Source organism: Coregonus clupeaformis, chromosome 24 (genome assembly GCF_020615455.1).
Source record: "Coregonus clupeaformis isolate EN_2021a chromosome 24, ASM2061545v1, whole genome shotgun sequence".
In the NCBI taxonomy this organism is placed as follows: Eukaryota; Metazoa; Chordata; class Actinopteri; order Salmoniformes; family Salmonidae; genus Coregonus; species Coregonus clupeaformis.
This window is the reverse complement of record NC_059215.1, coordinates 29,022,875-29,038,823: the sequence shown is the minus strand read 5'-3', so window position 1 is coordinate 29,038,823 and position 15,949 is coordinate 29,022,875. Positions and strand designations below refer to the sequence as shown.

The window sequence follows — 15,949 nt, the reverse complement described above, 5'->3', positions numbered from 1 at the left end:
AGACTTCATTATTCTCCCTGCGCTGCATACCACCCCATCTTGAATTGGGAATGTTGATGCATTTTATGATTGTGGTATGATCACCAGCATCCTACCCCTAGCCACATTCCCTAAAGCAAGCTACCCCTCCCCAAAAACATTCCTACACATACAAACAGCAAATATCCTCATACCTGACTTCTTACTGTAATTGCTCTCCTCTTTCTCTCTTGTCTGTAGTGCCCACAGCCAGTATGACCCGGCTGGTGCGTTCTCGTACCCACTCTGCCTCCAGCATGGGCTCTGCGGAGGGCACCCGCAGCCGCACCCACACACAGCTAGAGGGCGCCACTGCCGCCGGCCCGGCTGTTGAACAGGCCAGGCCACAGACCATGGAGGTGTCCTGCTAAAGCACCCTGCCCAGAAAACATCCTCCTCCCTACCTCCCTTTCTCCCTCCTTCCCTTTCCCAAGCTCAGTCAGAGAGGATTGGAATCCCGAGGGGACGTCTGAAACGTGTTCGGAAAGATAATTTATTAAGCAGTCAGGTCCTCTGCTGTGTTCTCTCTCACTCTCACCGTTTCCTGTTGTCTATCTAACATGCCTTTATGTGCATGACTGCTGTGGCACGTCACCCTGGAAGTCAGTATGCAGGCAGGTGATGCTGCTTTTCTGGTTATCTATTTTACGTTTTGCTGTCTACCGCCTCTCCCCGTTAAAGGTGGGAGAGTTTTTTTTTTTAATGCTTAAGATATATATGAGCTATATTTGTATTTATAACTACTATTTGGGTCAGTGTGTCAGTTTAAAGAGGAGTGTTGGAAAAGCGTCAGGCGTTTTCTCTTGCAAAGTACTCTTTAAGGAGTTAGGTTGCCCCTCTCTCCTTCTCCTTCAGAGGTCTTCCTCACCTTGTGTGCAGATCAGACCAAATTACAACACCCCCCCCTCGATCCCCCTCTACTGCCTCCTTAATGGTCCATTCCTAAATCAGTCTCATGCAGACTTGCTTGCACACCTTTCCTACTACACACAAAATCTCTTTATTTCTGTGTTTTTTTTTATTGTTATTATGTTGTGATTTGTGAAATACCTTTGCTTTCCTGGATTGCAAAATTATGTGATAAACATTTTCTTGTTCTGTACCTTTATACCAAGAATATCTGACAGCATGACCCTCTAGTAGATGAAACGTAATGAACATGTCTGTAAAATTGCTTTTGTCTAGATCTAGAAATAGTTACCTTGTGGTGTTATTGTTTATTTTCTCTTTCGAGCAAGTTATTTGAAATGGCAGACCCTAGGCTTTTGATACCCCCTTTGTTACTGACAGGCAGAGAAAAGAACCACAATTTCCTGTAGTTTTATTTAAAGTTCAAAGCAAGCACTTGATAATGCTCTTAAGTCAAACCGAGTACCTAAACTAGCCCACAGCTCAGTGAGTTAGGTGTATAACTGTGTGCCAGTTGAGGTACAGATAACATGACTGCCTCTTTCATTCTTGTATAAAACTTTCTAACTGGAAGCAAGTAATGTTTTCCCTTCTAATTAAATAAAGACTGGGTGAAAACAGCAATGGGTCAGATGCCTGAGCGACTGTGGATAGTGTAATAAACTGTTATTTTATTATTCATATTATTGGTCATTTTCTCTTTGGTTTTTCTGCGTTTCTCTCTGATTGTACTACACCTTGGGTGAGCTTGTGGTGATAATGCATTGTGCTCTGGCCCCATAGTATGGGTGTGTGGTGTAAGTCATACTGTCTGCTGACTATATACATTTGTACTGATAATAAAATAAAGCTAGAAGTTGTACATTACATTTGACTGGACTCCCGTCACTGGCCTGTGTATTTTCTTAAAAATGAATGAAATACAGTATCAGTCAAAAGTTTGGACACACCTACTCATTCAAAGGTTTTTCTTTTCTTTTTTACTATTTCTACACTGTATAATAGCAAAGACATCAAAACTATGAAATAACACATATGGAATCATGTAGTAACCCAAAAAGTGTTAAACAAATCAAAATATATTTGAGATTTGAGATTCTTCAAATAGCCACCCTTTGCCTTGATGACAGCTTTGCACACTCTTGGCATTCTCTCAACCAGCTTCATGAGGTAGTCAGCTGGAATGCATTTCAATTAACAGGTGTGCCTTCTTAAAAGTTAATTTGTGGAATTTCTTTCTTTCCTTAATGCATTTGAGCCAATCAGTTGTTTTGTGACATGGTAGGGGGGGTATACAGAAGATAGCCCTATTTGGTAAAATACCAAGTCTATGTTATGGCAAGAACAGCTCAAATAAGCAAAGAGAAACGACAGTCCGTCATTACTTTAAGCCATGAAGGTCAGTCAATATGGAAAATGTCAAGAACTTTGAACGTTTCTTCAAGTGCAGTCGCAAAAACCATCAAGCGCTATGATGAAACTGGCTCTCATGAGGACCGCCACAGGAATGGAAGACCCAGAGTTACCTCTGCTGCAGAGGATAAGTTCATTAGAGTTACCAGCCTCATAAATTGCAGCCCAAATAAATGCTTCACAGAGTTCAAGTCACAGACATCTCAACATCAACTGTTCAGAAGGGACTGTGTGAATCAGACCTTCATGGTTGAATTGCTGCAAAGAAACCACTACTAAAGGACACCAATAAAAAGACCTGCTTGGGCCAAGAAACACGAGCAATGGACATTAGACCGGTGGAAATGTGTCCTTTGGTCTGGAGTCCAAATTGGAGATTTGGTTCCAACCGGCGTGTCTTTGTGAGGCGCGGTGTGGGTGAACGGATGATCTCTGCATGTGTAGTTCCCACCTTGAAGCATGGAGGAGGTGTGATGGTGTGGGGGTGCTTTGCTGGTGACACTGCCTTCTCCTTCCTCTCCTCCTTCCTCTCCTTCTCCTCTCCTCCTCTCCACCTCCTCTCCTCAATCCTCTCCTCCTTCCTCTCCCCCTCTCCTCTTCCACTTCTCCATCCTCTCCTTCCTCTCCTCCTTCCTCTCCCCCTCCTCTCCTCCTCCTCTCCTGCGGAGGAGGAGGAGAGGAAGGAGGAGAGAAGTGTAAGGGCTTATTTACCAAGAAGGAGAGTGATGGAGTGCTGCATCAGGTGACCTGGCCTCCACAATCCCCCGACTTCAACCCAATTGAGATGGTTTGGGATGAGTCGGACGGCAGAGTGAAGGAAAAGCAGCCAACAAGTGCTCAGCATATGTGTGGATTCCTTCAAGACTGTTTTAAAAGCATTCCAGGTGAAGCTGGTTGAGAGAATGCCAAGAGTGTGCGAAGCTGTCATCAAGGCAAAGGTTGGCTATTTGAAGATTCTCAAATATAAAATATACTTTGATTTGTTTAACACTTTTTTTTGTTTACTACATGATTCCATATGTGTTATTTCATAGTTTTGATGTCTTCACTATTATTCTACAATGTTACAAATAAAGAAAAACCCTTGAATGAGTTGTTGTGTCCAAACTTTTGCATTCGGAAAGTATTCAGACCCCTTGACTTTATCCACGTTTTGTTACGTTACAGCCTTATTCTAAAATGGATTAAACAAAAAAATAAATCTTCATCAATCTACACGTAATACCCCATAATTGTTTTGCAAATTTATTAAAAATATAAAACGGAAATATCACATTTACATAAGTATTCAGACCCTTTACTCAGTATTTTCTTTAAGCACCTTTGGCAGCGATTACAGCCTCGAGTCTTCTTGGGTATGACACTACAAGCTTGGCATACCTGTATTTGGGTAGTTTCTCCCATTCTTCTCTGCAGATCCTCTCAAGCTCTGTCAGGTTGAATGGGGAGCATAGCTGCACAGCTATTTTCAGGTCTCTCCAGAGATGTTCAATCGGGTTCAAGTCCGGGCTCTGGCTGGGCCACTTAAGGACATTCAGAGACTTGTCCTGAAGCCACTCCTGCGTTGTCTTGGCTGTGTGCTTAAGGTCGTTGTCCTGTTGGAAGGTGAACCGTCGTCCCAGTCTGAGGTCCTTAGGGCTCTGGAGACGGTTTTCATCAAGGATCTCTCTGTACTTTGCTCCGTTCATCTTTCCCTCGACCCGGACTAGTCTCCCAGTCCCTGCCGCTGAAAACATCCCCACAGCATGATGCTGCCTTCACCATGCTTCACCGTAGGGATGGTGCCAGGTTTCCTCCAGACGTGACGCTTGGCATTCAGGCCAAAGTGTTCAATCTTGGTTTCATCAGACCAGAGAATCTTGTTTCTCATGGTCTGAGAGTCCGTTAGGTGCCTTTTGGCCAACTCCAAGCGGGCTGTCGTGCCTTTTACTGTGAAGTGGCTTCTGTCTGGCCACTCTACCATAAAGGCCTGATTGGTGGAGTGCTGCAGAGATGGTTGTCCTTCTGGAAGGTTCTCCCATCTCCACAGAGGAACTCTGGAGCTCTGTCAGAGTGACCATCAGGTTCTTGGTCACCTCCCTGACCAAGGCCCTTTTCCACCGATTGCTCAGTTTGGCCGGGCGGCCAGGTCTAGGAAGAGTCTTGGTGGTTCCAAACTTCTTCCATTTAAGAATGGTGGAGGCCACTGTGTTGTTGGGGACCTTCAATTCTGCAGACATTTTTTGGTACCCTTCCCCAGATCTGTGCCTCGACACAATCCTTCTCGGAGCTCTACTGACAATTCCTTCGACCTCATGGCTTGGTTTTTGCTCTGACATCCACTGTCAACAGTGGGACCTTATATAGACAGGTGTGTGCCTTTCCAAATCATGTCCAATCAATTGAATTTACAACAGGTGGACTCCAATCAAGTTGTAGAAACATCTCAAGGATGATCAATGGAAACAGGATGCACCTGAGCTCAATTTCGAGTCTCATAGCAAAGGGTCTGAATACTTATGTATGTAAGGTGTTTTATTTTTTATTTTTTAATACATTTGAACAATTTTCTAAAAACCTGTTTTCACTTTGTCATTATGGGGTATTGTGTGTAAATTGATGAGGATTTCTTATTTATTTAATGCATTTTAGAATAAGGCTGAAACTTAAGAAAATGTGAAAAAAGTCAAGGGGTCTGAATACTTTCCGAATGCACTGTGTACTCATTGATTCTTGAAGAATATAACTTATAAATACCTCATGAGCTTAGTTCAACTGTTGAACCCCATCAGAACCCAAAGTATAAGCTTATTTTATGCCAATGTTTGTTTAGATTTACATTGTTTACAAACACTATATAGCTTCAAAACATGGTTAAAACTATAATTTTGATATCATGGATGGTCAGTCCTTGAATCCATAGCTCTGTCTATGAATTTGAGTGGTTTCATTTCTCCAGGCCCATCCCTCAGCTTTTTTACCAAAACAGAACCAGGGTGCCTGCTTTACTAAACTGTAAGTCGCTCTGGATAAGAGCGTCTGCTAAATGACTAAAATGTAAATGGAAAGAGAGTCTTCGTTTTTGATTCCATGGCAGTCATCTCTATGGCAATTCACATGGCTCAACCAGTTGTGAGTGTTACGAAGAGAAAAATTATTGCTCAACTCTTCGACCCACCCAACACCCTTTACCTGAATGACAAAGAATATGAAGCTCTAACTATTCCGGGGGGAAATGCTGTGACCTCACTTCACCCATCTGTGTTTTATACCACGGCTCATGCAGATGTTGCTGTAGAACAGTACATTTGCACAGACCAGTTGAATCTCATCGCTATTGCTGATGACTCACAGATCAAGTTATTGATGTAAAACGCTAGAGTCTGTGCCAATTACTACTGCCACATGTACAGTAGATATTGTTGAATAAAATCTTTCTTCCTTTCTCTTTTTCTTTGTCTTCGCTCCCTCTTCTCCTTCTCTTCACTCTCTTTGAAGGTTCAGGCCTTGTTGAAACAGGAAACTGAGTGTCTGAGTAAGAGGTGAATATAAACCCCCCTCCTCTCACATCTCTCCACTCAGATGTACTACAGAGCACTCTGCTCTGGTACACCTACAGAGCCTCCATCTACCACCACTGGCTCCTTTCCCCATTGGAACATCACAGAGGAGGAGAACACTCGTTCTCCATTGGTGTCTGAAGAACTCTCGCACAGATTCTCATACACATCATACTCACATTACACATGTGAATGCTACCAGCAGTGTGAAACGCCCAGACCCACTGGGTTACACCTCTATCCCCATGGTACTCTACTGTGGTACTCTACAGCTCTGACAACAACTCATCCCACAGCATCAGAGGACTGCCGATCATCACCAGTGCCACAACAGGGCAATGCTGTGAGTATTAACTCATTTTCAAGCTGAGAAGTCTAATTGATCTCACTGTATTTCATGTACATGTAAAAGGTTAGTTTTATTCAACCCTGATTTAACTTATTAAAAGCATATTTTTTTGCTTTAACAGAAAGAGGACAACAGTCACGTAAATATATATGACTGATCTTATATGAAGACTTTATAAATACATTTAAACAAAATTGTCCAGCCAGATCTAGACCCCTGATGTGTTTTCTGACTCCTGGTTGGCAGACTGCTGTGGTTGATAATGGTCATCTGTTCCTGTATATTATAATGTAACATTAGATGGTCCCTTGTAGCTCAGTTGGTAGAGCATGGTGCTTGCAACACAAGGATAGTAGGTTTGATTTCTGCGACCACCCATAATTAAAATGTATGCACTCAATGATTGTACTATGTGAAGTGTTCAACTTGGGCCATAACACACTGGTACTGAGTACCGGCACCTCAAATGTTCTAATGCTTGAGTACTGACGCTTCTTATAGAATATTGACTTCGAAATATTGCAGATTTCCTGCACCTAAATATAAATAGTACCGGCACCCAAAATGAGTACTCTCACCTATTTCAGTCCACTTCAAGCACTGGCTAGGTGCCATATTACAGAGCACTGGGGGAAACTATTTATCTAGAGATATTTAATGGCAATATATTTCATATTACTATTTCTGATATTACCATCTATTTTAAATGTTTTTGAATTAGTCAAAATGAGACACAACCACATCGGGATAGAAAGGTGTTCACAAAAAGACAGCATTTATTTTCTGCTCAAGGATAACACTCCAGTGTTCAGACAAACCCAACCAGCAGCCCATGTGTAAAAACAAGAATTTGGTTGGAAACTAAAGGGTGTTCAGAAGAAGTGGTTTTCGACTTCCTCTCTCCCTTTGTTCAAGTTGTCACTGAACTAGCTTCCTGACAATAAATTAAGAAATAAATTACAGGCAGGGCTATTTGAAGCCCTTGATATTGTTTGTTTTGATATCTGTTATCTGACACAATGAATTGTGATTGATGCAACAGTACATCAAAAGACATGATGCCCACCCAGAAGTACTTCAGTAACCAAACAGGCTACTAATCAATACCTGTGATTCCCTCCAGCCCACAGAGTTCTCTGGTGACCCTTCCATAAGAGCTCCACATCGCCATGGGCAGTGGGCCCAGTAAAGAGCATCAGGGATCCAGCACTCATGCAGCCTTTCTGGGCCAGGAAGAGCCCGCTGAGCCGGTCATACTGGGTAAGGCCTGGGCTCCATGTCAGATTGAGCACAGGACAGGACAAGGCTCTGGGCAACAAGCCAGTACTAGCCTATTTCAGATGGGCAGTGTCCCCAGGGGTCAATGGCTCTGGGTTTGTCTGGAAACCTATAGGCCAGCGAATTGAAAGTGTGCACAACAGCCAGGTCCATTTATTGTTAAGGACAATAATCGGATGGCCTTCATCTGACGTAAACTTTTACATCAAAACAATGTGACCAACATAATGATGAAGAAAGGTAGTTAGTGTTTCTATACATACATGGCGTGGTGATGCCCCAGATGTTTAGGCCCTATGTTAAATGTGACCATAGTTGGTGTGCAGGAAAGAGAAAAAAACAGACCTCCTGGTCTTCTGTTGAACCACAAGAGGTGAGAAAAGAAAAGAAGCAAGAAGCGAAAGACGTATAGTTAGAAGTGGTGTGACAGGGACCAAGTGACACAATCTGGACTCAGGGGTAGACGTAACATAGTACATGTAAATCTGGTACACTCCAATTAGTATGATATGTTACGTTTCGGATGGTATGTATTAATTTGTGGATGTCTGTCATCCATTTCATATGATATGTTATGAATTACAATTCGTACAATATGTTATGAATTGCAATTCGTACAATATGTTACGAATTTGCTAAACATATAATATATTACGAATTCCAATTTGTTGTGGCTAACGTTAGCTAGGTGGCTAACGTTAGCTGAGTTAGGGTTAGCAGCTAAGGTTGTGGTTAGGTTAAAGGGTTAAGGTTACAGTGCCTTGCAAAAGTATTCATCCCCCTTGGCATTTTTCCTATTTTGTTGCATTACAACCTGTAATTTAAATGGATTTTTATTTGGATTTCATGTAATGGACATACACAAAATAGTCCAAATTGGTGAAGTGAAATGAAAAATATTACTTGTTTCAAAAAATTCTAAAAAATCAATAACGGAAAAGTGGTGCGTGCATATGTATTCACCACCTTTGCTATGAAGCCCCTAAATAAGATCTGGTGCAACCAATTACCTTCAGAAGTCACATAATTTGTTAGATTGCACACAGGTGGACTTTATTTAAGTGTCACATGATCTGTCACATGATCTCAGTATATATACACCTGTTCTGAAAGGCTCCAGAGTCTGCAACACCACTAAGCAAGGGGCACCACCAATCAAGCAGCACCATGAAGACGAAGGAGCTCTCCAAATAGGTCAGGGGCAAAGTTGTGGAGAAGTACAGATTAGGGTTGGGCTATAAAAAAATATCAGAAACTTTGAACATCCCACAGAGCATCAATTAAATCCATAACAAAAAAATTGAAAGAATATGGCACTACAACAAACCTGCCAAGAGAGGGCCGCCCACCAAAACTCATGGACCAGGCAAGGAGGGCATTAATCAGAGAGGCAACAAAGAGACCAAAAATAACCCTGAAGGAGCTGCAAAGCTCCACAGCGGAGATTGGCGTATCTGTCCATAGGACCACTTTAAGCCGTACATTCCACAGAGCTGGGCTTTACGGAAGAGTGGCCAGAAAAAAGCCATTCCTTAAAGAAAAAAATAAGAAAACATGTTTGGTGTTCGCCAAAAGACATGTGGGAGACTCCCCAAACATATGGAAGAAGGTACTCTAGTCAGATGAGACTAAAATTGGGCTTTTCTGGCGCAAACCCAACACCTCTCATCAACCCCCCCTGAGAACACCATCATGCTTCACTGTGGGGATGTTTTTCATCGGCAGGGACTGGGAAACTGGTCAGAATTGAAGGAATGATGGATGGCGCTAAATACAGGGGAATTCTTGAGGGAAACCTGTTTCAGTCTTCCAGAGATTTGAGCCTGGGACGGAGGTTCACCTTCCAGCAGGACAATGACCCTAAGCATACTGCTAAAGCAACACTCAAGTGGTTTAAGGGGATAATTATGCACGCTCATTTTAATTCCAGGTTGTAAGGCAACAAAATAGGAAAAATGCCAAGGGGGGTGAATACTTTCGCAAGCCACTGTAGGGTTATGGGAAGGATCAGCCAATATGCTAAGTAGTTGCAAAATTGCTAAAATTCTAAAGTTGTCCATGATGAGATTTGAACACGCAACCTTTGTAACCATAACAAACGTAACATATCATACTAATTTCAGTGTCCTGAATTTACATTTACTATATTACGTCTAGTCTATGAGACCAGGCTGGGTGACAATGAAGTCCTCCTTCTTTCTGAGCTGTCACTCAAGATGTTAGTTTATGAAGATCACAGCAATAATTTGTAATCATTTCTTTTATGTCTTTCCTAACAATGACTACTCAGGTTAAGTGTGAAGTGAAAGCATAAATGTACAAAGAAATGTTGTCCTGTATGCAGTGCTTTTTAGATCATTTTTGTTTTCAGCATGAACATACTGCATTGTCATGGTTTGAGGTTCTTATAGTAGAGTCGGAGTGACAGTACTCTTTCATGTCTCTGTTTTGTCCATAGAGAGCAGCAGGTATGTGGTAGTGGCCCTGTACAACTATCCCACTGGACATCCAGCACACTGCAGCATTCGTGCAGGAGAGAGAATCAACGTGCTTTCATAGTAAGAAATCATAGCCTCTACCTACAACTACCACAATTACTACAACTGCTACTACTATAGTTATTACAACTGTACTGTGCTTTTTCTATGTAACCTATGTATCTCTTTTTGTGTTTCTGTGAATGTGCATGTCTATATAGCGAGGGGGAATGGTGGAAAGTTAGATCCTCTGCCACAGGCAATGAGAGCTACATCCCCAGCAACTACACAGCCAGGGTGTACCACAGGTGAGTCCACTGATCCATCTGACTATTCTCCTTTGGAGCTCTATTTACATGGATCTGTCTATTTCTCTATTCTCTTGCCCTAGGTGTCAGTATGAGGGTCTCAGCAGAAAGAAGGCTGAGGAGCTCCTGTTGCTGCCCCACAACCAGACTGGCTCTTTTCTGGTCCGGGAAAGTCAGACCTGCCCTGGTGAGTTCAGTTCACACTCCTAACACATTATCAAATGCTAACAAGAACAGGGAAACCAGCTTAAAATTGTAATTGATAAACCCGAAGTGATAAAACTTTGTGACTGAAGTATGGTATTCACTGTCCACTCTAGGTGCCCACTCCCTGTCAGTGCGTAAGACCAGTGACCAGGACCGTTCTTCAGTCAAACACTACCGGATCCAACAACTGGAGAACGGCTGGCACTACATCTCCCCCTGCCTCACCTTCCCCACCCTCACAGCCCTGGTGGACCACTACTCAGGTCAGTAAACAGTGGCTTGTGAAAGTATTCACCCCCCTTCGCTTTTTTCCTATTTTGTTGCCTTACAACCTGGAATTAAAATAGATTTTTGGGGGGTTTGTATCATTTGATTTACACAACATGGCTACCACTTTGAAGATGCACATTTTTTGTTGTTGTGTGAAACAAACAAGAAATAAGACAAAAAAACAGAAAACTTGAGCGTGCGTAACTATTCACTCCCCCCCAAAGTCAATACTTTGTAGAGCCACCTTTTGCAGCAATTACAGCTGCAAGTCTCTTGGGGTATGTCTCTATAAGGTTGGCACATCTAGCCATTGGGATTTTTGCCCATTCTTCAAGGCAAAACTGCTCCAGCTCCTTCAAATTGGATGGGTTCCGCTTGTGTACAGCAATCTTTAAGTCATACCACAGATTCTCAATTGGATTGAGGTCTGGGCTTTGACTAGGACATTCCAAGACATTTAAATGTTTCCCCTTAAACCACTCGAGTGTTGCTTTAGCAGTATGCTTAGGGTCATTGTCCTGCTGGAAGGTGAACCTCCGTCCCAGTCTCAAATCTCTGGAAGACTGAAACAGGTTTCCCTCAAGAATTTCCCTGTATTTAGCGCCATCCATCATTCCTTCAATTCTGACCAGTTTCCCAGTCCCATCCGATGAAAAACATCCCCACAGCATGATGCTCCCACCACCATGCTTCACTCTGGGGATGGTGTTCTTGGGGTGATGAGAGGTGTTGGGTTTGCTCCATACATTGCGTTTTCCTTGATGGCCAAAAAGCTCAATTTTAGTCTCATCTGACCAGAGTACCTTCTTCCATATGTTTGGGGAGTCTCCCACAATCCGTTTGGCGAACTCCAAACGTGTTTTCTTATTTTTTCTTCAAGCAATGGCTTTTTTCTGGCCACTCTTCTGTAAAGCCCAGCACTGTGGAGTGTACGGCTTAAAGTGGTCCTATGGACAGATACTCCAATGTTCACTGTAGAGCTTTGCAGCTCCTTCAGGGTTATCTTTGGTCTCTTTGTTGCCTCTCTGATTAATGTCCTCCTTGCCTGGTCCATGAGTTTTGGTGGGCGGCCCTCTCTTTGCAGGTTTGTCGTAGTGCCATATTCTTTCAATTTTTTTAGTTATGGATTTAATGGTGCTCCGTGGTATGTTCAAAGTTTCTGATATTTTTTTATAACCCAACTCTGATCTGTACTTCTCCACAACTTTGTCCCTGACCTGTTTGGAGAGCTCCTTGGTCTTCATGGTGCTGCTTGCTTGGTGGTGCCCCTTGCTTAGGGGTGTTGCAGACTCTGGGGCCTTTCAGAACAGGTGTATATATACTGAGATCATATGACAGATCATGTGACACTTAGATTGCACACAGGTTGACTTTATTTAACTAATTATGTGACTTCTGAAGGTAATTGGTTGCACCAGATCTTATTTAGGGGCTTCATAGCAAAGGTGGTGAATACATATGCACGCACCACTTTTCTGTTATTAATTTTTTAGAATTTTCTGAAACAAGTAATTTTTTTCATTTCACTTCACCAATTTGGACTATTTTGTGTATGTCCGTTACATGAAATAAAAATAAAAATCAATTTAAATTACAGGTTGTAATGCAACAAAATAGGAAAAACGCCAAGGGGGATGAATACTTTTGCAAGGCACTGTAGGTGGTTAAAGCATATACAGCAGTTTAGAAAATGTTGAAAGCTATAGATACAACTTTTCAAACCATTTTGTGTCCAACCCACGCATTTGAACCTCTGTACAAGGAGTAGTGTAAAACGCACCCAATTGTCATTCTTGAGTAAAAGTAAAGATAGCTTAATAGAAAATGACTCAAGTAAAAGTGAGTAACCCAGTAAAATACTATTTGAGTAAAAGTCTAAAAGTATTTAGTTTTAAATAAGTACTAAAAGTATAAATAATTTCAAATTCCTTATATTAAGCAAACCAATATTTTATTTACAAATAGCCAGGGGCACACTCCAATACTCAGACATCATTGATAAACTAAGCATGTGTGTTTAGTGAGTCCGCCAGATCAGAGGCAGTATGAATTACCAGGGATGTTCTCTTGATAAGTGTGTGAACTGGACCATTTTCCTGTCCTGCTAAACATTCCAAATGTAACGAGTACTTTTGGGTGTCAGGGAAAATGTATGGAGTAAAAAGTACATTATTTTCTTTAGGAATGTAGTGAAGTAAAAGTAGTCAGAAATGTAAAGTACAGATACCCTAGAAAACAACTTAAGTATTTTTACTCAAGTACTTGACACCACTGTGCATAGGTAGCAGTGGGTTGAAAGCTGGGGGCATCTTCAAATCAAAGCAAATCAAATCACATTTTATTGGCCACATGCGCCGAATACAACAGGTGCAGACATTACAGTGAAATGCTTACTTACAGCCCTTAACCAACAGTGCATTTATTTTTATTAAAAAAGTAGAATAAAACAACAAAAAAGTGTTGAGAAAAAAAGAGCAGAAGTAAAATAAAATAACAGTAGGGAGGCTATATCTACAGGGGGGTACCGGTGCAGAGTCAATGTGCGGGGGCACCGGCTAGTTGAGGTAGTTGAAGTAATATGTACATGTGGATGGAGTTAAAGTGACTATGCATAAATAATTAACAGAGTAGCAGCAGCGTAAAAAGATGGGGTGGAGGGGGGCAGTGCAAATAGTCTGGGTAGCCATGATTAGCTGTTCAGGAGTCTTATGGCTTGGGGGTAGAAGCTGTTGAGAAGTCTTTTGGACCTAGACTTGGCACTCCGGTACCGCTTGCCGTGCGGTAGCAGAGAGAACAGTCTATGACTAGGGTGGCTGGAGTTTTTGACAATTTTGAGTGCCTTCCTCTGACACTGCCTGGTATAGAGTTCCTGGATGGCAGGAAGCTTGGCCCCTGTGATGTACTGGGCCGTACGCACTACCCTCTGTAGTGCCTTGCGGTCGGAGGCCAAGCAGTTGCCATACCAGGCGGTGATGCAACCAGTCAGGATGCTCTCGATAGTGCAGCTGTAGAATTTTCTGAGGATCTGAGGACCCATGCCAAATCTTTTCAGTCTCCTGAGGGAGAATAGGCTTTGTCGTGCCCTCTTCACGACTGTCTTGGTGTGTTTGGACCATGATCGTTTGTTGGTAATGTGGACACCAAGGAACTTGAAGCTCTCAACCTGTTCCACTACAGCCCCGTCGATGAGAATGGGGGCGTGCTCAGTCCTCTTTTTTTCCCTGTAGTCCACAATCATCTCCTTTGTCTTGGTCACATTGAGGGAGAGGTTGTTTATTGTATTTTTAGTCATTGTATTGTAGTATTCATGTGAAGCCTGAGTTGCAACAGATTGATTGATGTTTCCTTCCAGAGGTCACTGATGGGCTGTGCTGTCTGCTGGGGGAGCCCTGCTTCATCCAGGGGTCCAACAGCATTCCTGTGGCTACTGGCCCACTACCCATGGCCGTTAGGAAACCCACCCTCAACTGGAAAGATGCGGACAGGTGAGGTCATGTACTGTTGTCGTAATAGTTCCCTGTAGCTCAGTTGGTAGAGCATGGCGCTTGCAACGCCAGGGTTGTGGGTTCGTTTCCCACGGGGGGCCAGTATGAAAATGTATGCTCTGGATAAGAGCGTCTGCTAAATGACTAAAATGTAATGTAAATGTAAGATGCCAGTCTCTGTGTACGCATGTCTGCCAATAAATCTATTATTTGTCAGCATTTCCTCACTAATGGGTTTTCTCTCTGTCTGTCTGCAGCTCCATGATTTTTGGCAAGGACAATGAGGATTCCCTGGTGAGCGAGGGCCTGAGAGAGGCCATCAGTTCCTACCTCTTCATGACAGGGGACGGCAGCCAGAAATGGGACAGCTGAGACTGTAGCTGTCCTCAGAGAGACAAATAGTGAGATACACATAGACTAAAACGGAGCAATGAGCTTACCTACTGGGGCAGAGGGTACCTGAGGACCATATTACGTGGCCATGAACCTAATGGATCTCTAACATTGTTGAGGGAACTGAGATTCACAACTCAACCACTGCAGAGAACCATTGTTCTCAAAGCCATGGTTGTAAAGTGCTCACATTGCCAAGCAGACGAGGCCCATATTTGCTTGGATTCATGATCAGAAAACATTTTTAGATCCTGGAGGCAGACAAAAAAGTACTTTACAGAAATAAGGGAGTATCTGTGCCCATAGGAACACAACGTGTTCTTAATACAGAGATCATGCATTCAAACTGATTATAGGTTGCAACATTGAAAAAGTGTCCGGAATGATCCTCACTGTGTCAAATTGTGTGCATGATCTCTAATGTCAAACTAGAACAGTAGGTCTAAAGAGAGTGACACGATATGTTGCAATTTATTATGATTTTTGAAAGGCTGTTAACTTCATATTGAAATGTTCAATTCAGCCTTACTCATGATTATAAGTAACCACAGCTGATTACAATGTTCCTTACAGAAAGTAGTTTGATGGTGAGGTATACAGCCATATGAAAGTCATAACCACCTGCACGTTTCAAATAGATCCCGTATCATCAGTAAACAGACTATTTGGTTGGTTTTGTTGAACTACCTTGAAAACAAGGAACTGTTTGTTGTATGGGTTTCCTGTCCTGAACATAAACACATTTTAGCTGTTGCTTGTTCTCCACCGCACCGCAGTCTAACTTTGGCACAGGATATGGTCAAGGTGCAGTGGAAAAAATGATAGAGTACGGCAGAGACCGCAGAAAGTTATGGGTAGTGCTAAAGAGCATCTCAAAATTATGTGAAATATTTAAGTAATAAGGCAAGAGGGGGTGTGGTATATGACCAATATACCATTGCTAGGGGCTGTTATTATGCAAGACGCAACGCGGAGTGCCTGGATACAGCCCTTAGCCATGGTATATTGGCCACATACCACAAACCCCCAAGGTGCCTTATTGCTATTATAAACTGGTTACCAACGTAATTAGAACAGTAAAATAAATGTTTTGTCATACCCTTGGTGTACCACGGCTGTCAGCCAATCAGCATTCAGGGCTCGAACCACCCAGTTTGTAATATGGTATAAAACACTTAAATGTGCTTATGTGGTTTCATCAACTGAAACAATACACTGTATATATTATGTGATCAATAAACATTTTGGAAATGTTTTTTTCTTACTATCCTACATTATCCTACATTAAAATGTTTTTTTAGTC

General features: G+C 42.4%; 2 protein-coding genes across 10 annotated transcripts in view; both read left to right on the top strand.

The window, feature by feature from the left end:
• Positions 1-1,794, top strand: part of LOC121538353 (protein NDRG3) — an 80,294-nt gene extending 78,500 nt beyond the window's left edge. For all 9 annotated transcript variants that reach the window (XM_041846273.2, XM_041846274.2, XM_041846272.2 and 6 more), the window contains one exon: positions 220-1,794. In XM_041846273.2, the coding sequence (XP_041702207.1) occupies positions 220-389 (170 nt within the window). In that variant the 3' untranslated portion in view covers positions 390-1,794. The remainder of the gene's footprint in view (positions 1-219) is intronic.
• A 4,118-nt stretch (positions 1,795-5,912) lies between these two features.
• LOC121537492 (src-like-adapter 2) lies at positions 5,913-15,667 on the top strand. Its single transcript, XM_041845113.2, has 8 exons — positions 5,913-6,222; positions 7,352-7,488; positions 9,965-10,064; positions 10,205-10,291; positions 10,375-10,478; positions 10,612-10,761; positions 14,121-14,253; positions 14,511-15,667. Exons 2-8 carry the CDS (start codon positions 7,398-7,400, stop codon positions 14,623-14,625), a joined length of 780 nt encoding a protein of 259 aa, XP_041701047.1. The 5' UTR covers positions 5,913-6,222; positions 7,352-7,397; the 3' UTR covers positions 14,626-15,667.
• Positions 15,668-15,949: the final 282 nt, after the last annotated feature.

What these genes read in the sequence shown, in the direction of transcription:
- LOC121537492 (XM_041845113.2), top strand. Translation starts at nt 7,398, where the DNA reads ATGGGCAGTGGGCCCAGTAAAGAGCATCAGGGATCCAGCACTCATGCA. An exon ending in AGAATCAACGTGCTTTCATA is followed by an intron (nt 10,065 to 10,204) that starts GTAAGAAATCAT and finishes ATGTCTATATAG; the next exon opens with CGAGGGGGAATGGTGGAAAG. An exon ending in ACAGCCAGGGTGTACCACAG is followed by an intron (nt 10,292 to 10,374) that starts GTGAGTCCACTG and finishes CTCTTGCCCTAG; the next exon opens with GTGTCAGTATGAGGGTCTCA.